The sequence below is a fragment of the Triticum dicoccoides genome, chromosome 4A (assembly GCF_002162155.2).
Source record: "Triticum dicoccoides isolate Atlit2015 ecotype Zavitan chromosome 4A, WEW_v2.0, whole genome shotgun sequence".
Classification (NCBI taxonomy): domain Eukaryota; kingdom Viridiplantae; phylum Streptophyta; class Magnoliopsida; order Poales; family Poaceae; genus Triticum; species Triticum dicoccoides.
The window spans coordinates 463,769,734-463,795,099 of NC_041386.1; the positions used below are offsets into that span (position 1 = coordinate 463,769,734).

The following is a 25,366-nucleotide window of genomic DNA, read 5'->3' on the forward strand; positions in this document are numbered from 1 at the left end:
TCATTAAGCACATGAAGCAAGAGGCTCATTAAGCAACACCTCATCCATCCTTGATAGTATTGGCTTTTCCTATGGACTCAATGTGATCTTGGATCACTAAAATGTAAAATGAAGAGTCTTGAGCTTTAAGCTTTAGCCAATCCTTTGTCCTTAGCATCTTGAAGGAGTTCCCACAACTTTTAGTCCATGCCACTCCATTGTTGAACTTATCTGAAACATGCTAGATAGAAATGTTAGTCCAACAAGAGATATGTTGTCATCAATTATCAAAACCACCTAGGGAGCACTTGTGCTTTCAATCCCCCCCTTTTTGGTAATTGATGGCAACATACATCAAAGCTTTAGATAAATATATAAAGAACAACAAGTAAAGCTTTGGTAGGACATGTAACAAGCATAGGCTCCCCCTACATGTATGCACTCATGTAAATATGAAATATAGAGGCATGTGAGAGCATAACCATGACAGAGTAGGCAATGTGTTACATGTATCTTGGCCATATGCATCAGAGCAAAAGATTATAAAGGAAAATACCTTCATGCTCATGAGTCCTTGCAAACAGTATGTACATAAGCAAGAACTCCTCATACTCATGATTTTGATGCATATACTTACCTTGTAGTCTTGAGTTGGCTTAGGATGGAATGAACCTGCACAAACAAAGTTAGATAACACAGGTACATCCACTAGCCATAGCAAACAAAATAAACCACAAGAATACCAAGACTGGGATGACATGTAGAGAGTGAGTACAAGGTACCACATTGGATTCAACATGTCCCCAAGAATAAAGATATGCAATGAATTTGACTGATTTCTTTCCCTTAGGTGTCTTGCTCCCCCTGAATCTTACATGGGATATTGGGAGAAGATAGGGAACAGAAAATCAGAGCTGAAAGATACAAATGAAACCTGAAAGACATGTGACATCTCTCCTCTTGAACATCAAGCATCAAGCATCTGGGATCCTTGAGTATTCTCTCCCCCTGGAAGTCTCTCTCTCCCCCTTAATACTTTCTCTCTTGTAGGTTTGGTCCTTGAGACTTTTTCTCTCCCTTGATGTGATCTCTCTCTCCTACAAGCTTTGATGTGATCTCTCTCTCCCCCTTTGACATCAATTTCCAAGAAGGGCTTTCTGGAATCCGTCGTATAGGTTTGGTCCTTGAGACTCATCATAAAGCAATGGATAAAACTGTGATGCTTGTAGAGGACAAGATTCATTGAGTAGAGCTGGATCAGAAGAAATATAGAACAAGTGGCAAACTGTTTTTCCTGTTGCGAAGTCGGTGGCACCGAGTGGTATGTTTCGGTGGCATCGAAAAGATTCGGTTGGACCGAAAATTACAAGTCGGTGAAACCGAGTTCACACAGAGAAAAACACTTGTCACCTCAGCTCACTAGACATGTAGGATCTCACAAAGATTTGCAATGAATTACCTGAAGGATTTGCAAGGAATTGAATGCAGAAAATGCAGAACAAAAACAAAGAGAAAAGAGAAGAAACTGAAAGATCTAGATGAAGTTTTTTTTTGTTTTGAAAAAAGAGAAAGAAACTAAACATGCATGAGACAAATGCAATAACACAGAAAAGAACACAAGAGAACTTCATCTAGAGTTGGGCGGTGACATAGTCACCTATGTTAGAGTATATTGACTTAGGAGTCAAGTGAGAACACTTGATCATAGGTCATACTCATCGTTTAAGCTCAAAATGGGGTTACCACTTTTCGTTTAAGCATCTTGATGTATTCACATCTTGTTGAGTTGCTTTGACTCATGCCTTGGAGTAAAGCTTCTCTAAGATGGAATAACATACCTTGGGTGGTGGTGTGGTTCTTGCTCATGTAGTTGAACTTGTGTGGGTGCTCAAGGTTGATGTAGCTCATCAAGAGTTGGGAGCACCACTTGGAGTTTGAGTTCATCTACCTACATGGGTTAGTTCTTGCAAGGAAGAGCACTTGTGTATCCAAAAATGACAATCATGAAGCTCAATCATAGAATTTGTCAAAGGATATGTTTGAATGGTTTTGTGCTTCCTTGTCTTCAACCACCATTGTGTAGAGTCTTGGTGATGTAGAGATTGCTCAAGATGTGAGTGAGTCGCAATCTCATGGAATTAGATTCAACCAAGCACCTACATGGGTTAGACAACATGCAAGGTACAAATATATCCAGGACATACGATAGTTATCATAAGAGATATATCATGGATTAGTCATAAGCTCATGTCTTGCATGTATCCAATGGAGTTTCTACTCCAAGTTCGAAGCATCAATGATGTTCAATTCACCTCTCAACCTGCAAAATACTTTCTCATCGAGAGGTTTAGTAAATATATCCGCTAATTGCTTATCGGTGCGAACGTGCTTAAAGTTAATGTCACCCTTAGCAACATGATCTCGAATGAAATGATGACGAACTTCAATATGCTTAGTTCGAGAATGTTGTATAGGAATATGACCAATTTTGATAGCACTTTCATTGTCACAAAGCAGTGGAACATGTTTCACATAAATCCCATAATCTTTAAGAGTTTGGGTCATCCAAAGTAATTGAGCACAACATGAACCAGCGGCAATGTATTCCGCTTCGGCGGTGGATAAGGATACCGAGTTTTGTTTCTTGGAAGACCAAGACACAAGAGATCTACCAAGGAATTGACAAGTACCCGAAGTGGACTTTCTATCAATCTTGTCTCCGGCATAATCCGAGTCGGAATAGCCAACAAGATCAAAAGAAGACCTCTTAGGATACCAAATGCCAAAATTTGGTGTATGGATTAAATATCTCACTATCCTTTTCACAGCCTTAAGATGACATTCTTTAGGAGCAGCTTGATATCGTGCACACATGCACACACTTAGCATAATATCGGGACGTGAAGCACATAGGTATAACAATGAACCAATCATAGAGCGATAAACCTTTTGATCAACCGGTTCACCATCTTTGGTCAAATCATTATGTCCACTAGTAGGCATGGGTGTAGACATACCTTTGCATTCTTGCATATTGAACTTCTTGAATAAGTCCTTGGTGTACTTCGTTTGAGAGACAAATGTACCTTCCTTAGTTTGCTTGATTTGCAAACCGAGAAAGAATTTGAGTTCACTCATCATAGACATCTCAAACTTCTCTGACATTAGCTTTCCAAACTTTTCACTAAAGAGAGGGTTAGTTGAACCAAATATGATATCATCGACATAAATTTGGCATACAAATAGTTCTCCATTAACCCTTTTAGTAAAAAGAGTAGAATCAATTTTACCAATTTCAAAACCACTTGTAATAAGGAACTTGGTCAAGCATTTATACCATGCTCTAGGAGCTTGTTTAAGACCATAAAGAGCTTTGTGAAGTTTGTAAACATGATTAGGTTTCTTAGGATTGACAAAGCGGGGAGGTTGTTTGACATAAACTTCCTCCTCTATTTCACCATTTAGAAAAGCACTTTTAATGTCCATTTGGTACAAGGTGATATTATGGTGATTAGCATAGGCAAGTAAGATGCGAATGGACTCAAGTCTAGCAACGGGAGCATATGTCTCACCATAGTCCATACCTTTGACTTGTGTGTACCCTTGGGCGACGAGACGTGCTTTGTTGCGAACCACTTGTCCATCTTCATCTTGCTTGTTGCGAAACACCCATTTGGTACCAATGATGTTGTGGTTGTTGTCGGGCTTCTCAACCAATGTCCAAACTTGGTTTCTCTCAAAATTGTGTAGCTCTTCATGCATAGCGTTTATCCAATCCGGATCTTCCAATGCTTCTTCAACCTTCATAGGTTCAATGCTAGAGATGAATGAATAGTTTTCACAAAAGTTAGCTAAACGAGTTTTTGAGCGAGTGATTCTCCCGGTTTGTATATCATTGAGGATTTGCTCGACGGGATGATCTTTGGCAATTCTTGCTCGAACTCGTGAGAGCTTTTGCTTGGGTCTTCGTTGAACATCTTCTTCATCTTGTTCTTCTTCTTGGCCTTCTTCATTGTTGACGTCGTCGTTCTCTTGTCGTGGTGGAGAAGGAGGTTGTTGATGTTCGTCTTGATGTATTTCCTCGTTTTCCTCATCTTGGTGTGTCCCACTTGTGGATGCTTCCATGTCGATTCTTGGTTCACCTTATCGTGAAGTAGAAGCTTCCACTTGGACGAATGAAGTACTCTCCTTCACCTCCGTTGGATGAATTTTGCCAATGGACAAGTCTTGAATTGCTTCTGAAGGGTATTTGTCTCCTACATCAATTGGCAATTGCTCTACTTGCGAGCCATTAGATTCATCAAACTTCACATCTACCGTCTCTTCAACCTTTCGGGTGAAATTGTTGTAGACACGGTAAGTGTGAGAGTTTGAGCCATAACCAAGTAGAAAACCTTCATGAGATTTAGGAGCAAACTTTGAATGACGATGCTTATCAAGAATGTAGCACTTTGAGCCGAATACTCGAAAGTATCCAACTTGGGGTTTGTTACCGGTGAGAAGCTCGTATGCCGTCTTGCCGAGTAGCTTGTGAAGATATAAGCGATTTGTTGCGTGACAAGCTGTCTCAACCGCTTCTGCCCAAAAGTGCTTCGGCGTCTTGTATTCATCAAGCATCGTTCTTGCCATTTCGGTGAGCGTCCGGTTCTTCCTTTCAACAACTCCATTTTGTTGAGGTGTGTACGTAGCCGAGAACTCGTGTAAATCCCTTCTTCGTCAAGAAAGGTGTCCACATTTGCGTTCTTGAACTTCATTCCGTTGTCACTCCGAACCTTCTTGATCTTCACGTCAAACTGATTTTGGGCCTTCCTAGCGAAGTTTCTGAAGATCTTCTGGACCTGCGACTTGTCATTAAGAAAGAACACCCACGTAAATCTTGAAAAATCATCAACCATAACTAGACCAAAAGAATTTCCACCGAGACTCTTGTAGGCTTTGGGACCAAAAAGATCCATATGAAGTAGCTCGAGTGGCCTTCTTGTGGTCATGATGTTCTTCATGGGATGCCTTCCTCCAACCTGTTTACCTGCTTGACAAGCACTGCAAAGTCTATCCTTATCAAATATGACATCGTTAAATCCAAGGATATGATTTCCTTTAATAAGCTTGTCAAGGTTTCTCATGCCAACGTGACCTAGTCGTCTATGCCACAACCAACCTTTTGAGGATTTAGCAACAAAGCAAGTTTTAGGTTGTGCCTTTTTAGAGAAATCGACAATGTAAAGATCACCTCTACGCATACCCGTAAAGACCATTTTATGATTGTCTCGACGAAATACTTGGCAATCTACCTCAGTAAATAGGACATTCAAACCGAAATCAGCAAGTCTAGATACTGAAAGTAAGTTGTACCGAGAGATTCAACGAGCATGATATTTTGAATGGAACTATCATGTGAGATGGCCACCTTACCAAGGCCAACCACTTTACCCTTTGAATTATCACCAAAGGTGACATATTTTCGAGGGCCGTCATTTTCAGCAAGCTCACGAAACATCTCTTCATCTCCGGTCATATGATTAGTACATCCACTATCAAGAACCCATTCCTTTCCTCCTGATTCATATCCCCGAAGATTTGCCATAAGACCAAAATGTCTCATTGCATCATCAAGATCGAAGTCACTATCATCATCATCATCATCATCATCATAGTATCCATGTTCATCATGATCTTGTGACTCATCATTTCCTACAGAGGGTAATTCATTAGATAAATGATCATCAAAGTGGTCACTTTTATGAATTCTTATAGCTTCGAATATGATATCACTAATGATTCCAACATCTCCTTTAGCATGCTTAAGATTGGTAAGTTCAAATAGACAATTACCAAAACTAGGATCACTAGAGTTCATCTTACTCAAGGCAATAGATTTATGGAGAATTTCATCCAAAGTTTTCAAGGAATGATCGGGAAATCGTTCCTCAAGAAATTTCCATATAGTATAGGCACAATTAAGAGTAGGCAAACTAGCAATCAAATTTTTGGGCAATCCTCTAATGATGAGCTCAATAGTTCTAAGATTGTGAATCATGTCAATATCTTCATCTAGGGTAGGATGCAAAGGATCAATATGAGGTGCACAAGGGCTAGCAATATACTTGTTCAAATGATATTGATTGAAAATTACAAGCATCTCATTTTTCCACTCAGGAAGATACTCTCCATCAAGAATAGGCACTATATGTCTAAGACTCCCTAAAGTAGACACATCCATCTTCCTCCAATGGTGATTAAACCAAGGCAATGGAGACCAAAGCTCTGATACCACTTGTAGGATCTAGAAGTAGATGTGTCTAGAGGGGGGTGATTAGACGCTTAGTGCTAAAGTTGCAATTTTTAGGCCTTTTTGGTTTGAGTGGAGTTTTAGGCACAATTTCAACATACACAATACATATCAAGCAAGCATGCAAAGAGTATATGAGCAGCGGAATGTAAAGCATGCAACTTGCAATAATGTAAGGGGAAGGGTTTGGAGAATTCAAACGCAATTGGAGACACGGATGTTTTTCCCATGGTTCAGATAGGTGGTGCTATCCTACATCCACGTTGATGGAGACTTCAACCCACGAAGGGTAACGGTTGCGCGAGTCCACGGAGGGCTCCACCCACAAAGGGTAATGGTTGCGCGAGTCCACGGAGGGCTCCACCCATGAAGGGTCCATGAAGAAGCAACCACCCACAAAGGGTCCACGAAGTAGCAACCTTGTCTATCCCACCATGGCCATCGCCCACGAAGGACTTGCCTCACTAGCGGTAGATCTTCACGAAGTAGGCGATCTCCTTGCCCTTACAAACTCCTTGGTTCAACTCCACAATCTTGTCGGAGGCTCCCAAGTGACACCTAGCCAATCTAGGAGACACCACTCTCCAAGAAGTCCACTCTCCAAGAAGTAACAAATGGTGTGTTGATGATGAACTCCTTGCTCTTGTGCTTCAAATGATAGTCTCCCCAACACTCAACTCTCTCTCATAGGATTTGGATCTGGTGGAAAGAAGGTTTGAGTGGAAAGCAACTTGGGGAAGGCTAGAGATCAAGATTCATATGGTAGGGATGGAATATCTTGGTCTCAACACATGAGTAGGTAGTTCTCTCTCAGAAATAGGATGCTGGAAGTGTAGGCTTAGTCTGATGGCTCTCTCTCGAATGAAGAGGAGGTGGAGGGGTATATATAGCCTCAACACAAAATCCAACCATTACACACAGTTTTCCAATCTCGGTGGGACCGAATCAACAAACTCGGTCGGACCGAAAAGGTAAACCTAGTGACCGTTAGAGATTTTCGGTGGGACTGACATGCAACTCGGTAGGACTGATATGGTTAGGGTTTGGGCATAACGTAATCTCGGTGAGACCGATTACACAAACTCGGTGAGACCGATTTTGGTAATTAGCTAACCAGAGAGTTGGTCAGGCAAACTCGGTGGGACCGATTTGCTATTTTGGTGAGACCGAAAAGTTACAAAAAGGAAACACTGAATTTACACTGCAATCTCGGTGGGACCGATTCGCTTTTTCGGTGAGACCGAAAAGTTACGAAAGGGAAACAGAGAGTTTGCAATCCCATCTCGGTGAGACCGAGATCCCTACCGGTAGAACCGAATTGCTAGGGTTTGGCAGTGGCTTATGACAAGTGAAACTCGGTGGCGCCGGATAGAAAGAATTGGTAGGACCGAGTTTGGCTTAGGGTTTAGGTCATATGTGGAAGTGGGAAAGTAGCTGAGGATTTTGGAGCATATCATTAAGCACATGAAGCAAGAGGCTCATTAAGCAACACCTCATCCCTCCTTGATAGTATTGGCTTTTCCTATGGACTCAATGTGATCTTGGATCACTAAAATGTAAAATGAAGAGTCTTGAGCTTTAAGCTTTAGCCAATCCTTTGTCCTTAGCATCTTGAAGGAGTTCCCACAACTTTTAGTCCATGCCACTCCATTGTTGAACTTATCTGAAACATGCTAGATAGAAATGTTAGTCCAACAAGAGATATGTTGTCATCAATTATCAAAACCACCTAGGGAGCACTTGTGCTTTCACCACCCTATGCAGTTCGACCAGCTATTTCAGCTGATCGCTGAAGGGCACCGGATGTTCTGGCGCGCGATATTGCGACCAGAACAACTTCTTCATGGAGCTTCCTTCTTCGGCTCGGAAGAACTCCGCGGCGTCGGTCACACGGCGTGGCAAATCAGCAAAGGCCCCTGGAGAACTCTGAATCCGGGTTAGTAAAAGAAATTTCCTCTTCACACTCTTGCTTTGCATATTGAATGCCTTACCTGCCGCGATCTTCCTGGCCTCCTGGATATCCCGGAGGGCGCCCTGGGCTTCAATCCAGGCCATCTCCGCACTCTTACGAGCCTTGGTGAGTTCGGCCTCTTGAGCCGACGCATTGTGCTCCAAGGTCTCACACTTCCCCACCGCGTCTTGGAGCTCCTGTTGGACTTCGTTGACCCGGGCCTTGAGCTTCTTACGGGCGGCCTGCTCCTTGACAACCTTCCCCTCGGCTTCGGCCAGGGCCTTTCTCAGGGCCTCAACTCGGTCGTCGCTTCTGTACAAATCATGGCATTTCGGTCAATACATATCATTTTACCTTTTTCGAATACATAACGGGTGATCACATACCTTGTTTCTCTTCGACCTGCCTCCTCACCTGGACGAGCTCCTCCTCGGCCTGCTCCAGTCTTCGCTTTAGTTCGGAGACCTCGGCAGTATGTGAGGCTGCGGCCAACAACGATGCCTGCATATCCATTTCAGACATTTTCGTTAGTTTCCTGCAATAAAGGACAGTGTCTCAGGGGCTACTGTCTATATTGGGATTTTCTCTTTAGCGCCGCTTACCTCAAAACCTGTCAGCAGGATGCTGCAGGCTTCGGTTAGTCCGCTCTTGGTGGACAAAACCTTTTCAATCACTGTGCTCATAAGAACGCGGTGCTCATCCACAATGGAAGCGCCTCGCAGCGCTTCCAGCAGATTATCCGGTGCCCTTGGTTGGACAGGGGTCACTAGCGGGATAGGCATACCCCCTTCTTTCGAAGGAGGTTGCGTGCCAGATTCTGGAGCCATATCGGTCTCCTGAACCGGGTTCGGTTGAGGGCCGAACTGAATACGGCCCTCCTCACCACCAGTCTCCATGGAGATCGGCTCCCCCTGGTGTCCGGTGACGGAGGCATCGCCTTCTGGCGCCTCCTGAGCCTCTCCCTGGCCTGGGAAAGTCCTTTGGGACAGCACCTCTGCGTCGTCCTTGGCCTTGGGGGAGTGAGCGGCCGGCGGTGACTCGCTGGCCATCACCTTTGAGTCCAACGAACCTCCTGACAAGGATCGCTGGAGGCGGTCATGGACAGGACTATAATAACATAACCAATCATGTCAGTACAATGAGGAGGTGAGACTTGATTTATAGGCAGACATGAGGCTTAGCACTTACGATGCAGCCCGAGGCTTAGTGCGGGGGCGTTGCTCCGGACTGCTCTCGACGTCCCAGGCAGAGCTGCCCACGAGTGGTCCTTTCCCCTTCTTAGGCGCCTCCGCCTCCAGAATTGTGGAGGCCGCCCTCTTTTTCCTCCCCCCATCACGGGGAGAATCGCTTTCCTCCTCCTCCTCCTCATCATCATCGTCGTCTTCGGCGGCGGAGGAGCAGGTCTTGTCTTCGGACGTCATGTCCGAAGCACCCTTACGGCGGGGCCCGCTCTGGACCCCCTTGGCCTTTCCTGTGGCCTTCTTCTCCGGCGCCTTATAGGGCGCTGGCTCCAGCATCTTCGCTAAACGCGGGGTGACTGGTTCTTCAGGCAGCGGAACCGGACACCGGATCTGCTTCGCCCTCTTCAACCAGTTCTGAAGAAGCAACGATAATAAAAGCTTAGATATCATCCCTGAAACAAGCAAGTAGGGGATGTGTTGAAAATAACATACCTCGTTGGGGAGGTGGTTAATGTCGTGCCCGCGGTCCGAATCTATGGCCGGAGGTATCTCATTGCCCTTGAAGAGCAACTTTCAGGCATCTTCGTGAGTCATTTTGAAGAGCCTCTCCAGGTTATGGTGCTTCTTTGGATTGAACTCCCATAGAGGGCGGCTCCGGCTTTGGCAGGGGAGGATCCGGCGCACCAGCATCACTTGGATTATGTCGACGAGCTTGATGTCTTTATCCATCATGCTTTGAATGCGCGTCTGCAGCGCTGTCAGCTTGTCTGGCGAACACCAGTTCAGGCTCTTCTCAACCCAGGAGGTGAGTCGCGTGGGAGCGCCAGAGTTGAATTCGGCTGCTGCGGCCCAGGCGGCGCCGCGGGGTTCTGTGATGTAGAACCAATATTTCTGCCACTCTTTTACGGTCTCCACAAAAGTACCTTTTGGCCAGGAGACACTGGCCAGCTTGCTCACCATGGCACCACAGCACTCCGCGTGCTGGCCATCCACCACCTTCGGCTTCACGTTGAAGACCTTGAGCCACAACCTGAAGTGGGGTTGGATGCGGAGGAAGGCCTCGCACACGACGATGAACACCGAGATGTTGAGGAAGGAGTTCGGGGATAGATAATGGGAATCTAGCCCGTAATAGAACATAAGCCCGCGAACGAAGGGGTGGAGTGGAAACCCTAGTCCACGGAGGAAATAAGGATGAATACTACCCTCTCGTTGGGCTTCGGCATGGGGACGATTTGTCCCTGGGCTGGAAGGCGGTGGGCAATTTCCTTCGCCAAGTACCCGGCCACCCGAAGCTCGGCAATGTCCTCCTCCTTGACAGAGGAGGCCATCCACTTGCCTTGACCTCCGAATGCGGACATGGTTGAGTGCTTCCTCGAGTGTGAAACATATGGGAACTTGGGCGCTGGAGCTCAAGAGTGGAAAGGTAGAGGAAGAGAGAAGGCGTGGGAGAAGGAAGGGGAATCTTATCTCCTTATAAGGGCAGTGAATATTGAACGCCTCCCCACTCGCCTTAAAATTCGCCTACTCCCAAGGGCTATGTAAATGGCACGGTTGGGTTACCCACGCCCGTATTGATGAGAATCCCGCAATAAGGGGACACGATCTTTGCTTCGACAAGACATGCGAATAGCAACCGCGCCTCGAGACATGGGGCAGCAGGCGAAAAACGGTTTGAAATTATGACCGGACAGACGTGATGTCATGTTGTAAAAAGTTGTCAGCAGATTGGACTCGTGGATTATTATATTCTCTCTGCGGTTGTGTGTAGGGTGTGTGTTACAGGTCCGGACACGAGCAATACGTCCGAAGACTATCTTGGAGTTCGGAAGGAGGAACCCGCCTTGCAATGTCGAAGACAGATCTACGCGCCGGATACCTTGTCATTGAAGCCAGGTTCATGAGCTACCGAGGGAGTCCTAGACGAAGGGGTCATCGGGCGTCCGACCTGTTAGCCATGGGCCGGACTGATGGGCTGTGAAGATACGAAGACCAAAGACTGTACCCATGTCCGGATGGGACTCTCCTTGGTGTGGAAGGCAAGCTTGGCGACCGGATACGTAGATTCATTTCTTTGTAACCGACCTTGTGTAACTCTAAATCCTCCCGGTGCTTATATAAACCGGAGGGGGAGATATTCATTACCATAGCCATACAAGCTAGACCTCTAGGGTTTAGCCATTATGATCTCGAGGTAAATCAACTCTTGTAATACTCGTATTCATCAATATCAATCAAGCAGGACGTAGGGTATTACCTCCATATAGAAGGCCCGAACCTGGGTAAATATCATGTCCCCTATCTCCTGTTATCATCGACCTTAGACGTACAGTTCAGGACCCCCTATCCGAGATCCGCCGGTTTTGACACCGACAATGACCATACAAGGACTTGAAAATCACGTGCCCGGAGCCTGAATCCCACATGTCGCGTGAGCACTGGTCGTCGCCCTAGCTATGCGTACCAATCTTCGACAATACTGAAAAAGACCCCACACGTGAGGCAAGGCGGCAAGCCACCGCCCCCAGCCCCCTACCAAGCACGCCGATGTGCACATCCATCAGCCATCGCCCCCAAATTCACCGGAGCATCTCACGACGGGGAGGAAAGGGGAGCGGGAGGGGAGGGATGGTGCCAATAAAAGACTCCTCCCGTGCCGTTCCTGGGAGAGCGATGCGGGGGTTCAAGAGGCATACCGTGAGAGCATCTTTCATATTGTGTTTTTCGAAAGAAAAATCCACGAATTAGTTCACTGCCCCGTGATAAATCTCACACTTTTCACTTTTATCAGTGATGATGACGCGGTCCGACGTAAAAGCAGGAAGTGTAACGTGACAGTGGTGCTCAGAAAACGTGCACCGTTGGATGGCATCGCCTCTTTACCGTCCTGGCCCCAAGCGCGCAGATGATTCCCTCCACAGACCCGAGGAGCTCCAAGTCTCCACCCATCCCGGCCACTCTCGTACGGACCCGACCATCTACGCCGCCGACGCCGCCGAAGCTCCAGTCCGCCGCCCGCTAACCCAGCGCAAACTCCAGTATCATTACAAACCCGAGGGAGCAGGCACCAACCGCCACCTCGCATCCCGTGCCCCCTCCCCCTCGCGGAAACCCCCTGCCCCCCGTCGCCTGTGCTAGGGTTGCAGCCGTATTCCTCCGGCTTTTGTTTCCCGGGACACAGGGAAGATGTCGTCGACGCAGAAGAAGAAGAGCAACTATAAGGAGAAGATGGCGCGGCGGAAGTGAGTCCCGCATACCTGTCTGTCTGCACCTTTTGTTTTCGATTTGTTCTAATAGCATGGTTAGTGATGTACTGATGTTCATATCATGTGGCTTGCGAATTTGAATGACGTTTATCACCTAGTTGACATAGCTGGGGCGATGGTTCTGGTACTAATTTGAGGGAAAATTACAGAAACATACCAATCCTGCTCATCAGATTATCGTTGTAAGCATGTTTCATGAGCAGGAGAACCATGATTAAATATCGATAGCGCTGAATAAATGGAGTCCTGCAAATCCATGGGACTCAATAGTCTCCCACAACTCTGGGGGGCTCTGGTTAGTGTTCATTACTACCATGGTGGCCATGCTGCCATGCTGTCATACTGGGCATAATTCAAACACTTTCTTTGTCTTTTCATGTACCAGTTTTTGGAGTCTGAAATCATGTAGAAACAGGAAATTACATGATAAATCAGATACGTGCTCAACTACCTCAAACATACCTTTCTTGCTCACCTAATTCTCATTGATCTCCTCATGAAGAGAGGAGAACAAAAAAGAAGAACCAGAGACACCAAGGTACCGAGATCGTGCGAAGGAGCGTCGTGAAGATCAAAACCCTGACTATGAACCTACAGAGCTTGGTTCGTTTCATGCCGTGGCACCTCCTGGAGCAGATTTGAGGTAATAGACCCCATGATTCACATGTCTCCTACAGCCATCCTGTGCTCAATTTACCATAATGTTCTTCTATATTTAAGTTCTGCAATTGTTTGCATTACAGGCTAGAAGATGCCCAAAAGATTTCAATTGAGAAAAGCAAATACCTTGGAGGTTGGTATAGTTGTCATATTTATTTATCTTGATGATAAACATCTTCTGCTTGTTTTTTTATGTGTGTTTCCTCTTGCACTCAATAAATGTATGCACATGAGTGCAAGGATATGCATGAGGTGTCTGAATTGTGCTAAGTTTGCTTCAGACTTCTAATGTGAATGAGAAACGATAAAAAAATCCTTATGTCTGTAAACCTGTCACAGCCAGTACAGGCAGCTTCGGCTTGTAGCCTCACCGCCGGCTAGCCATGGTAGGATGCAGCGGTGTCTAGAATAGCATGCGCATAGGAGAGGGGTGCTAGGGGGTAGGAGAGAATCACGAGGCAGATGACAGATTGATAATTCTATCGCTTGCCCTTTTGTTTGACCATGATCCTCTCCTTATAAATTATAGTTACAACCATGAGACAGACTCAGACTGAACTCCAAAGCTTTCCTAATTAAACTCTTTTCCTAACACAATGCAAACTACAAACATAAAAGCCAAACTACTACTCCCTCTGTCCCATAATGTAAGACGTTTTTTGACACTAGTGTAGTGTCAAAAAACGTCTTATATTATGGGACGGAGGGAGTACCTAATTAATGCCCGCAGAAGCTTGCTGCTATCCTGGACGGACATGCCTCTCGAGTGCAATCTGACCGTGACAAAACCTGCCATGGTTTTAGAAGTTTTATTTCTGAATGAAGTATGAAGAGCGAAATCTGCATGCGGTGAAAAAAAAAACGAAATCTGCATTATGATTGATTGATCTGGTCAATCAGTAATGTGCAATCATCAAAATTGTGGAAACAGCCTTTATCTGTTCCATTTTAACGTGCAGTCGACAAGAGGCTAGTTTTGCTTCCCCCAATAGAGCTATTTTGACCTGTCATTCTCTAAGTACATGTATTTTCTTGTCTGGAAAAGATCTGATTTGTGAAGTTAATCCTCTTTAACATTCTTTTATTTGAAAAGAAAAGTAGTTAATTTAGAAGAACATACTTTCGAAGGTAACATGATATGCTGTTTTGGAAATGGTAGCTTAGATCTCTGATGCTCAAATTTGTCTTTCTTTGGTACTACATTATGATTAATGTGCCATTTCCACTTTATGCTCTTAATAGGCGATCTGGAGCATACTCATTTGGTCAAAGGGTTGGATTTTGCTCTACTAAACAAAGTACGGAGTGAAATTGACAAGAAGCCTGATGCAGAGGATGGGAAGGATGCCAAGGCGAGGTACTTGCAACCACAGTATAGCTTTAGCTATGTAACACTACTGTAACACTGAGTAGGGCTTTTATGAAAATTACCAGATTTTAATGCACATTTAGGATCCTGTAAATATGCCAACAAGAGTGCTGTCACTTGCATAATTTTCATTTGTATGAAATTGAACTAATGATCTGAATTCACTATGGAAGAACAAACTGGACAACCTCTTGCTAGCTCTTTGTAGGATTTTGACATGATTTTCAGAGAGGAGAGGCCAAGTACCCTCCTGTTGGGATCTTGGACAAGAGTTTCTTATGATGATGCAGTTTCCAGTATCTGTTAGAAATGGACATTTTGTCTTATGACTTATGAGAGACAAATGCAATTTCCTTGTCTTATGACTTGTGGGAAAGAGGGACCAAGCCGAACTTGTTCTATCTCTGCCTCTCTGTTGATGGATAATTTACATTTATATCTGCTAGCAGAGCTTAAGCTAAACCTAAGAGGGGGCCAAGCTAGTGAAACAAACACAAACATTATGGTAGCTAAACATGTACACATTACCAAGGACTTTTCCAGGGATAGGATGGGCCAGTACCCTCCTGGCCTATATGAAGCTCCGCCAGTGCCTGCTGCGGCTCTTTATAACATTAGCAACCTATTTCCTGAACCAGTCACCAGCATGACCTTGTGTCGAAATAAAACAAAAATATAGTGTATCTCTGAAAATTTTGAACTGGAAAAGTAGGGGTGAACCCTCTGAAGTACTCCCTCCGTAAACTAATATAAGAGCGTTTAGAATGCTAAAGTAGTTATCTAAACACTCTTATATTAGTTTACAGAGGGAGTATGATGTTATGCCCTTCTCTAGATCTCTTTAGGATGTTGGGAGCATTTCTACATTATTTTTCACTTCCCTTTTCAGGGAAACAAAAGAAGACCGGGCAGTCTCATTCCGCACTGCAATTGCAAAGGTATAATTCATTTTATTTATTAGTGTAACTTGCACACAACCTATGTAACATAAAATGGATACTGATTGACATTTTCATTGATTGCAGTCTGTCTACCAGTGGACTGTAAAGCAACAGCAAAGCATGACAAAGGCGAATGATATGTTTCTTCCTGGCCGGATGGCATTTATTTACAATATGGTATTGTCTTCAAAATTTCTCGTGTTGGTGTTTTTGTGTGCTTAATTACGTAATGCTGATGATTATACACATCTCACTTGTAGTAATAGTGGCCATGCTGTGTACACTGTAATCTCTTTCCTGTTTTCCTTTGTAGGAATGATCAGACTTCCTACAGTAGGCTTAACGAAAATTTCTTGTTTATGGAAGTGTTCAGTTCTTTAATACAGTTCAGTATACGCAATGTGTGGTTAATTATTTTTCTTGTTCCAACCAGGAGGATGGACTTAACAGTGATATTCCAACAACTCTTCACAGGAGCAAAGCTGATTGCCCTGTCCCAGAGGTACTGGAACAGTAACCATGTCGCTGTTTTTGTAACTGTGTTATCTTATTGCTCAGACGGTTATCTTGTTTCTACAGGAAATGGTCACTGTCAGCGTGGATGGCTCTGTACTTGACAGGATTGCCAAAATCATGTCATACCTTAGACTTGGATCATCAGGGAAGGTCTTGAAGAAGAAGAAAAAGGAGAGGGATACAAAAGGTATGTGCTTCAAAATGAAAGTGGTTCTATCAATCTATCATAGTAGAGGATATTAGAGTGAGACCTAAGAACAGGATTACAGGAAGCGTTCTTCATTAAGGCGTGAGAAAACATGCTAGAGTAATTTTTCTGTATGAAGGAGAAATGTTGGATGAGTGTTTATATTGTTACGGACATCGCAAAGTCTGGCCTTTGTTTGGCTTTATTAATTTAAAGCTGAGCGCGCCTTGCGCCTTTTATCTAAAGAAAACATCCAAAAGTAAGATTAATACTTAAGATGGTTTAGTTTTAATTCAATTGTTCTTATAAACTTCTGTCAAGATTTAACTTCTGGTGCTTGTGTTATGTATACTAATCTTGGTTTTGTTCTGCTTGATTTCAGTAGTTAAATTAGTATTGGTTATTTGTGATATATCAATTGGCTTAAATCATTTGTGATATATGATGTTACTATAATTTCTGTACTACTGTCTTGTTTTTTATATCGCAGGGAAGAATAATTTGGCAGGTGGTGTCTACAATGAGGCAGTACGACCTGCCCAAAGTGATGGTTCTGTTCAGAAACACCAGTCTGAAAAGGATATGCCACCGCCACCCCCACCCCCACGAAAGAGTAACTTCAGTGAAAAGGAGAAACATTCTGTCCCTGTTGCTAGAGCAGATGACGATGACATATTCATTGGAGATGGAGTTGACTATACTGTTCCTAACAAGGAAATGAGCCAGAGCCCCATCTCCGAAGATATGGATGAATCCCCACGTGTCCATCAGAATCAGTCCAATTTGAATGAACCTGTGTATGGTCCTATTCAACCATCTGAACCTGCTCAAGCTTGGCAACAGCCAATGGTAATTTTCTTTTTATGTTCAGCAACATCAGTTCTGGTGAATATAGTACGTAGTGTTTCAATGATGCAGGTTGATTGTTTAGCGGAAGTGTAAATATTATTATCAGTCTACATTTCCAGTGTGCTACAAAACTAGCTGTTGTAGTTTAGGAAACAAAATGTCTGTTTTCCTTTTAACCCAGATGCCTGAAGGTTTGTCTCTTGTGATGTTAGGATGGTTATGATGCTATGCAAGCCCAAATGGCAGCTGCTGGATACCAAGGCGAGTGGTCAGGCTATCAGTATGCTGAACAGCAGCTGGCTTATCCAGAACAGTACATGCAACAGGGTACTGTGGGATACGATGTATTAGTTGACCCAAATATATCTCAGGATCCAAGGTTGATGACTCAAGCAGACAAGGATAAGGGTCTAGGTTCTGTCTTCAAGCGTGATGATGACAGGCTTAAGCAGCTGAGGGAAAAAGATGCGCGGGAGAAAGACCCAAATTTTATTTCAGATAGTTACTCTGAGTGTTATCCTGGTTATCAGGGTTATAATCAAGAGATCGCAGGGAGTGACGATGAAGATGATTTGTCAAAGATGGATATGGGCGGGCGGGTAAGTGAATCTGTTTTTGCGCTGATTTTGCAGTACAAGCCTATGTTTGAAACGTATACGAGTATATGTGAGGTGTCACTTACCAGGGTTTCATGTCCATACTCTATTCTAACTATGACGATACTTGAGCAGGCGAAGGGCCGTCTTCACCGGTGGGACTTTGAGACGGAAGAAGAGTGGGCGAAATACAACGATCAGAAGGAAGCCATGCCAAAGGCGGCATTCCAGTTTGGTGTGAAGATGCAGGATGGCAGGAAGACCAGGAAGCAGAACAAGGATCAGAAGCTCAGCAACGACCTCAACAAGATCAACAAGATCCTGGCGAGGAAGAAGGGCGATAAAGATGGAGGTGAAGGGCATTATGACGACGATCTACCCAGCGGGAAGAAACAGCGAGCTTGATCTAACTGGTCATCCATTGTTTTTCTTTTTCGTCTGTCTTGTTGGAACTGTGAAACGGCCATGCTTTTGTGAGCTGAAACCATTAAGTCTGTAGCCTGTAGTTTCATTTTTGATGGACATTAGTCTTGCATGGCATTCGTTGTAGAATATGTAAACCAGATGGTCCCACCTAGTCAGGTCAGGCAAAAGTACCAGACATGATAAGAGAGGCCATGTAAAATTGTGGGAGACGATTCTGATCTGGTGGCTTCCGCGGGAAATATCCGTCTCTTGTCACGGGGAAAATAGCTTCACCTAATTCCTTTCATCCCACTCGCCCCCATTCCGTACTACCGAAAAACTACTTGGCTGTGCTCCCATGCCTTTGAGCGGCGGCGCCATAAACCACAGAGAGGACATGGTCTCGTTTTTCTTTAAAAAAAGACCTGTAACATCTCCGGAAAGTCTTAAATAAATGCTGGTCTAGGAAACTGATGGGCTAGTTCCACCATAAAAAAACTAAAACCTCGATAAATCGGATTTTAAGCATGTCACCTCGAACGTTTTTTGATGACAACTTTAGTTGACATGAGGTGGCAAGTTTAGTTGTTAAAACATAACAATTTTCTGACAAAAAAATTATGTTTGTCAACCTGGCGTCGACTAAAGTTGCCATAAAAACACGTTCGGGTTGTCATGCTTAAAATACGAACTTTCAAAAATTATCATTTCTAAAAATCTAACCATCTAAGCTACGCTTAGTTCGCAAACACTAGCTTTTTTTAAAAGAAAAATCTAGCCTCTCAAATGGTCTCGCTGTCAGTCTCAGCTTCTCAGTTTTTTTTCGAGACAAAAGATAAACTCAGCCTCTCAGTTTTTTCTTTGAAATAAGCGAAGCCTCTGTATGGTCTCGCTCTCGGGCGGCAAAACATGAGCAGACTTTTGTTACGACCCATGAACAACAAGCCCTCGGCGGCCCACTGATGAGAAGCCCTATACTCCAAGTCTCCAATTCGTAAATTTCGTCCATGGATGCATCCCCTTCCCCTGGAGAGGAGGTCCTCCCGTCGCCGGCGAGGCGACAGATGAGATGAGCCTCTCCGCCACCTTCCGGGTCGCCAAAATTCCCCGCACCACCCTCCCTCCAAAGTCTTGCAAGGCCACCCCCTCCTCGGTATCGGCCTCCTCCGCCCCCGCGTCCGGAGATCCACCGCCCAAGGCCGCCAAGAAGAAAAAGGAGGCGGCGCCGTGGTGCGTCTACCTCATCTCCTCCTCCCGGGCCCCTCGTACATACGTCGGCGTCACGACTGACTTCCCTCGGCGGTGATTCATCCTCCTTTTCCCTTTCGGGTTTCTACTCTCAGCCTGATATAGCCTCAGGTGGCCCTGGTGAATTGGATGAACTTTCAAATTGATTCCTCCATTTGGTTGCAATCCCCTCGAGAAACTGCAATTTTGTATTAGCTCGACACTAAAGAAGATTAATCGATTCTACTGCTTCCACAATTTTGTGTTTGCTGATGATTCCCTGGAAAATAAAACAAGATCCAGTAACTGAGAATTGGCTCCTCTGATAAAAGCCTGAATAATATTGTCGCTGCCATGATTGTTTTTTAGGCTGTCTTGTCTTGCTCAGGCATGTAGCTTGAGATTCTTTTTGTGTTCGTGTTGGGACTAGGGGTGCATAAAAGGTTAGGAAGTATTCTTACACAAACACACACAAAAAAGAATACTATGTTTAATCACATGACTTAAGTTCTTATTTCCTAACGAAAGGATCATTCTTTTTCTAGCTTGAGACAACATAATGGCGAGTTAAAAGGTGGTGCCAAAGCCTCTTCTGCTGGAAGGCCATGGAATCTCGCATGCCTTGTCGAAGGCTTCACGAACAGAAGTGAAGGTTAGTTAAGTAAAAATCTCATCTTTCTACAGCTTCATGCTTTGAGCGAGATTGATGTACCACTAGAATTGCACACCATGCTCTAGTTTGTATGCAACTTTATGTTTACCCTAAACACCTACATGCATCTTTATCCTAAACACCATGCTTTATCCTAAACACCTACATGCGTGTTTATCCTGATGTGCAATAGAGTGGTCCACCTTTCTTCTATAATTTCGTACTTTGTTTAGTTTAACGACCATTCAGTTATGGCGGTTTGTTGATTAATTCACTGTTTGGTGTAGATCGATGCCATTAGTTTTTGGCTTCTTTCCCTCTCTTCACATTAGAGAAATGCTAACATGGTCAGCAGATTTGATTGTTTTATTAGTCCATTGACACTTTTGAACACAGAATGAGTACTTCGCAGTATACATCCTTGAAGAGCATATTTAGTTCTTACAGCGAAAGAAAATGTCCGTTTCTGTGCTCAAGTTTAAATGAGCAAGATGTTCTATTTACCTTTTTTTTTCAGCATGCGAGTTTGAATCGAAATGGAAGAACATCTCCAAGAAGATGACACGGAAGAGGAGTGAGCCTGGCATGAATGCAGTATTGCAGCACCGGGAAGTGGCATTGAGCAGAGTAAAAACCTTTCTGGATTGCAACCACCTCAACATCAAATGGCACTCAAGCTGAGGCCGTTTCTCCAATTTTTGTATGTACACATGTTTTACTATGCAAGAAATCATCCATTAACTTACGAAGTTGGCGAGGTTTTTTTGTAGAGGCTTTTCTGCTTCCATGGTTTTGTACAAAAAAGGTTCCCATGTCTTGCAGCTCAAATGAGCATGCATGACACATTCATCTGCTAGCCAAATGATCATGCTGGCAATTGTCTTTGCTAAGAAGGCACCTGAATCGAGTGAGCTGGTGATTGCAATTTTTTTTGTACGTGCTCTTTATTGACAGCATCAGGCATTGTTTAGCCTGGGTTGGATAAGAATGGTGTAAAATGTATTTTTGTATAATGATTGATCCCTTGCGTTGTTATGTTGAGATATACTCCCTCCGTTCCTAAATATAAATCTTTGTAGATATTTCACGACCACATATGAATGTATATAGATGTATTTTAGAGTGCAGATTTTCACTCATTTTGCTATGTACTATGTAGTTTATTGTGGAATCTCTACAAAGACTTGAACGGAGGGAGTAGCTTATTTGCAGCTTATTTGCGTCTCTTTCAGCATTTTTCTAGTTCAACGTATTTTGCCAGCAAAAGGACTATGAAATTTGAGCATGTTCATTGTATTAAAACCAAACATAGTTATATTTGGTCAATCTAAGAGCTGCAAAGTGGGAAGAGGATTTGTAGCTCTCAGGTGCCACACACAGCAATAAAAAACATATTAGAAAATTTCAAAAAATTCTGATTTTTTGGGATATGAAACCTAGATGCCCGTTGTACACCCGTGTTCAGTTTCATGGGGAATGTTGTAATGTCAGTGAATAAAGACAAAGAATTCGTATGTATAGAAAAAAAAGTTGGATGCATCATATGCCCGACCGTAATTTCTGCGCCGCGGGTACTACGCGCACCATTCCCCGCAAAAATGAACACGGGTGTACGATGGGCATCCAGATTTGATATCCCAAAATTTCAGATTTTTTGAAATTTCCTAATATTTTTTAATGCTATTTTCATATACGGGGTGCAAGGTACACGGGTGCTCCAAATGCATTTCCCCTGCAAAGTGCGCCTGTGTTATCCAATAGGAAACCAAGGAGAAAATGAGTGAAAATTAAGCAGAGCAAATGCCTTATAACATAACAACATGATGTGACAGTGTAATACTGCCATCATCACAACCCCAGGTAACACAGTTTATGTTATTTATAAACTTCACAGTAACAGCACATTAGATTCGCAGGTCGATCACAGGAAAAGTATGTTCAGGCTGTCAATAATCATCATGGGTACAATAATGCACTACTTATATAGTAGCTCGCTGGAGTTCAGCCCACACATCGAGCTCTGAAGACACTGGGACTGGAATGCAACCAACGCTCATCACAGGCAACGATAGGTGACGAACCTGCACTGCAATGGCGCGATGATTAGTGGCATGGCAATGAAATAGGCATGTAAATTCAATATGCAAAGTCAGCTTTGTCTTTGTCAGACTAAACACGGAAAGCAAAACAGAGCATAATTTCAACATGTACTTGCATGGAAGATTTTAATTCTTTTCTTTGCAAACACAGAGCAGAGCAGTGCCATATCAGCAAAACCAAGGGAGGTACTGTAAATGAATTATCAAGTTCAAGCATGAAGCATTTGATTGATGGTCAACTTTTCAATTTACTCTCCTTCAGATGCATCACTCATATATGCAAATAAATTCAGCTTTCATGACCACACAAACCGTCTGTTTAGTTACTTTCTACTACCTCTGTTCCTAAATATAAGACGTTTTGGCAGTTCAATTTAAACTGCCCAAACGTCTTAATATTTAGGAACAGAGGGAGTACTAGTTAAATCATAACAATGTTACAGCTGTAGATTACTAGTTAAATCATACCAATGTTACAGCTGTAGATTACAGTAGTTAACAGAATCAATCACACCAAAGTTATCTTGCTATGTTAAAATATTCCCATCCATTAATAAATCAATCGAAATATTTAGGAACAGAGGGAGTACTAGTTAAATCATAACAATGTTACAGCTGTAGATTACTAATCATACCAATGTTACAGCTGTAGAATACAGTAGTTAACAGAATCAATCACACCAAAGTTATCTTGCTATGTTAAAATATTCCCATCCATTAATAAATCAATCGAAATATTTAGGAACAGAGGGAGTACTAGTTAAATCATAACAATGTTACAGCTGTAGATTACTAATCATACCAATGTTACAGCTGTAGAATACAGTAGTTAACAGAATCAATCACACCAAAGTTATCTTGCTATGTTAAAATATTCCCATCCATTAATAAATCAATCGAGTTCTCCAGTTGTCGAGGGGCTAGAACCTACCAACGAACAAGTAGCAAACAAAAGCCAGTAAGAAAAGTTATCCTAAGCAATCCCTGGTATTTTTGCTAACACTACAAGAATCAACAAGGGGATAAACCTCATCAACTAAATCAACTAATCTACCACCGCCATCTGATAACTATAACACACGCAAGCATATCATTATCAATTAGCAAAGCAGCGTTTCAATAAGAAACTCACAGTAAAACGGAAACCCACAATTTCTAGTTCATTGCACTTCAGGACAACATATGGCCATGGTTCAAGAATTCTGACTTTGCATACAAACTGAAAATTAAACAGAAAACAGGCGTCTTCATGTTCGGCATAGCGATAATAATAGATGCTTAATTTGAGATTCTCATCTCGACAACAGAAGGAGAACCATGTTCACATAGACAACAAACCCTTATAAGTAGTAATAAAAAGGAATCATATGCAAAGGCGAGGGGAATAACAATATACATGGCGGGGGTGATGAGGCTAGTTGTAGTAGAGCTCGAGGCCCATGCCGTCGTGGATCTCGTAGTCGCCGAGGGTGATGTGGTCCTTGTAGATGGTGTACCACTTCTGGATGCGGATCTTCTCGGCCCTGGTCCCGGTCTGCGCCGCCACGAGCTTCTTGAGGTCGCCGATGGTGTCGTCCTCGTTGCACTTGACGCGCACCTTCTTCCCCAGGCGGTCGTTGAGCACCACCTCGATCATCTTCGCTCCCGCTCGCGTCGACTGATCGATCGATCGACGAAACCCTAGCCCCGGCGAGAGCTGCAGCGGCCTTGTGCTTTTCGATTGAGAATTGGGGGTGGTGGTGGTCAGGTCGCAGGAGGGAGCCGTCCTTGTCTTTTCTGTTCGTCCAGAGGGAAATAGACGGCGTAGATTCCACGCAGCCGTACGCCACCTGGTCTCGGCGTCCTGATCAGGACACGTCAGCGCTGACGCCCTGCACCCTTCTTTGATAAAACCGTCCGATTATATTACTATATCGACCGGCGAAAATCGTTGAGAACAATCTGTTTCCTTCCTTCACATGGCACATTGTAGTGTCGTAATTCATACTCAAAATCTATCATTGGTGTGGATGACGTAACTCTAATGGACTTTTGCAAGACGACACTTACCACCATTAGCCATGACGGCGCTTGCATCGAGTTACAGCCCCCTTTGAGCCTCGCCAAGGGCGGTGTTTGTTCGAAGTAATTTTTAGGTGTGACGAAGGTTACCCTCATATGCGACTCAACTCATTTTTGAAACAAAGAAACGCCTGGGTGCTGTGGAAGCAAAGAAACGCGAGGGTTTTCAACAGAATCCACCAACAAAGAACCCCACCAGAGTTAGTTGAAATGATGATGGCCGAAATCAAAGAATGAAAGCTTGCAGGCATAGGAGCAAGAGGGTTAGATCCTTTCGTGAGAGGGTAGACTAGTGGTTAGCGATGTTGCGTGTGTGCCGACCTATAATGTTCGCATTGGTGGTTGGCTTCTTATAATTAAACTCTCTGCCTTCTATAAAAATATGGTACGCTATTGACGTACTCTCAAAAAAAAATCTTGACACAAGTATTATATACATCTGCTATACAATGCAAGTTTTATGTATGACAACAGTCAAACCTTGCCAGATTGTTGCGCCCACCACTGGCTAAGGAATGACCTTTGGCTCATGCCCACCTCACCCGAGCCAACCGACGTTTTCGGTCCTTGCACTTTGAGTTTTTGTTTTTTCAGCCTTTTCCATGCAACATCATGAAACTCGTGATGCAACATCGTGGAACAAGCGTAATGAACGAGCCATGTATCGGCGGTTCTTATTTATGGTCGGTTCTACATCTAAAAAGATATCTATAACCCGCTTATGTGTGTTGCTGCCGCATGGAGCTTAATTGTACGATGCCACAATCTTTTCTTTGGTCCACCCTCTCTAGAACCTTGTCAATCGAGCCAGCTCATCATTGTCATCGCCCACCATTCTGCTCATGTCCACAAATCTCTCATAATGTGCTCTCTCGGCATAGCCTTGGCTAACAGCCTCCCAACACCACCACTGCATCTTCTCCAGTCCTTCCTCTACCTATAGACCAACACCCAGAGTTGCAAAGCGGACGCTGGAGCCAAGCCGCACAACGCCAGTCACCTCGGTTGCTGCAAGCCAGGGGTGCCCATGTTGTAGGCTCGAGGGGAGCTGACGCTGCAAGATGGACCCTGTGTTGCAAGGCCACTCGCCTAGGTAACGATCTAGCCATCATTGTTGCATACTAACGCTCAATGTTGT

General features: G+C 43.9%; 3 protein-coding genes across 4 annotated transcripts; 2 read left to right on the top strand and 1 right to left on the bottom strand.

The window, feature by feature from the left end:
• Nucleotides 1-12,586: 12,586 nt before the first annotated feature.
• Nucleotides 12,587-18,449, top strand: LOC119286185 (suppressor of mec-8 and unc-52 protein homolog 2-like). Its single transcript, XM_037565547.1, has 11 exons — nt 12,587-12,642; nt 13,169-13,309; nt 13,410-13,459; nt 14,569-14,683; nt 15,585-15,633; nt 15,721-15,813; nt 16,070-16,138; nt 16,216-16,339; nt 16,830-17,188; nt 17,401-17,787; nt 17,920-18,449. Exons 1-11 carry the CDS (start codon nt 12,587-12,589, stop codon nt 18,187-18,189), a joined length of 1,713 nt encoding a protein of 570 aa, XP_037421444.1. The 3' UTR covers nt 18,190-18,449.
• Nucleotides 18,450-19,127: 678 nt separating this feature from the next.
• Nucleotides 19,128-21,111, top strand: LOC119286186 (structure-specific endonuclease subunit slx1-like). The gene is made up of 3 exons (XM_037565548.1): nt 19,128-19,491; nt 19,962-20,068; nt 20,586-21,111. Exons 1-3 carry the CDS (start codon nt 19,259-19,261, stop codon nt 20,747-20,749), a joined length of 504 nt encoding a protein of 167 aa, XP_037421445.1. The 5' UTR covers nt 19,128-19,258; the 3' UTR covers nt 20,750-21,111.
• Nucleotides 21,112-21,881: 770 nt separating this feature from the next.
• On the bottom strand, nt 21,882-23,937 carry LOC119286187 (ubiquitin-like protein 5). 2 transcript variants are annotated; one of them, XM_037565550.1, is made up of 2 exons: nt 23,564-23,937; nt 21,882-22,149 (listed from the first exon to the last, which is right to left on the bottom strand). In XM_037565550.1, exon 1 carries the CDS (start codon nt 23,801-23,803, stop codon nt 23,582-23,584), a length of 222 nt encoding a protein of 73 aa, XP_037421447.1. In that variant the 5' UTR covers nt 23,804-23,937; the 3' UTR covers nt 21,882-22,149; nt 23,564-23,581. The 2 variants fall into 2 exon arrangements, with proteins under 2 accessions (XP_037421447.1, XP_037421446.1); XM_037565549.1 differs by having other exon boundaries at nt 21,882-22,154; nt 23,564-23,935.
• Between the last annotated feature and the right edge of the window lie 1,429 nt (nt 23,938-25,366).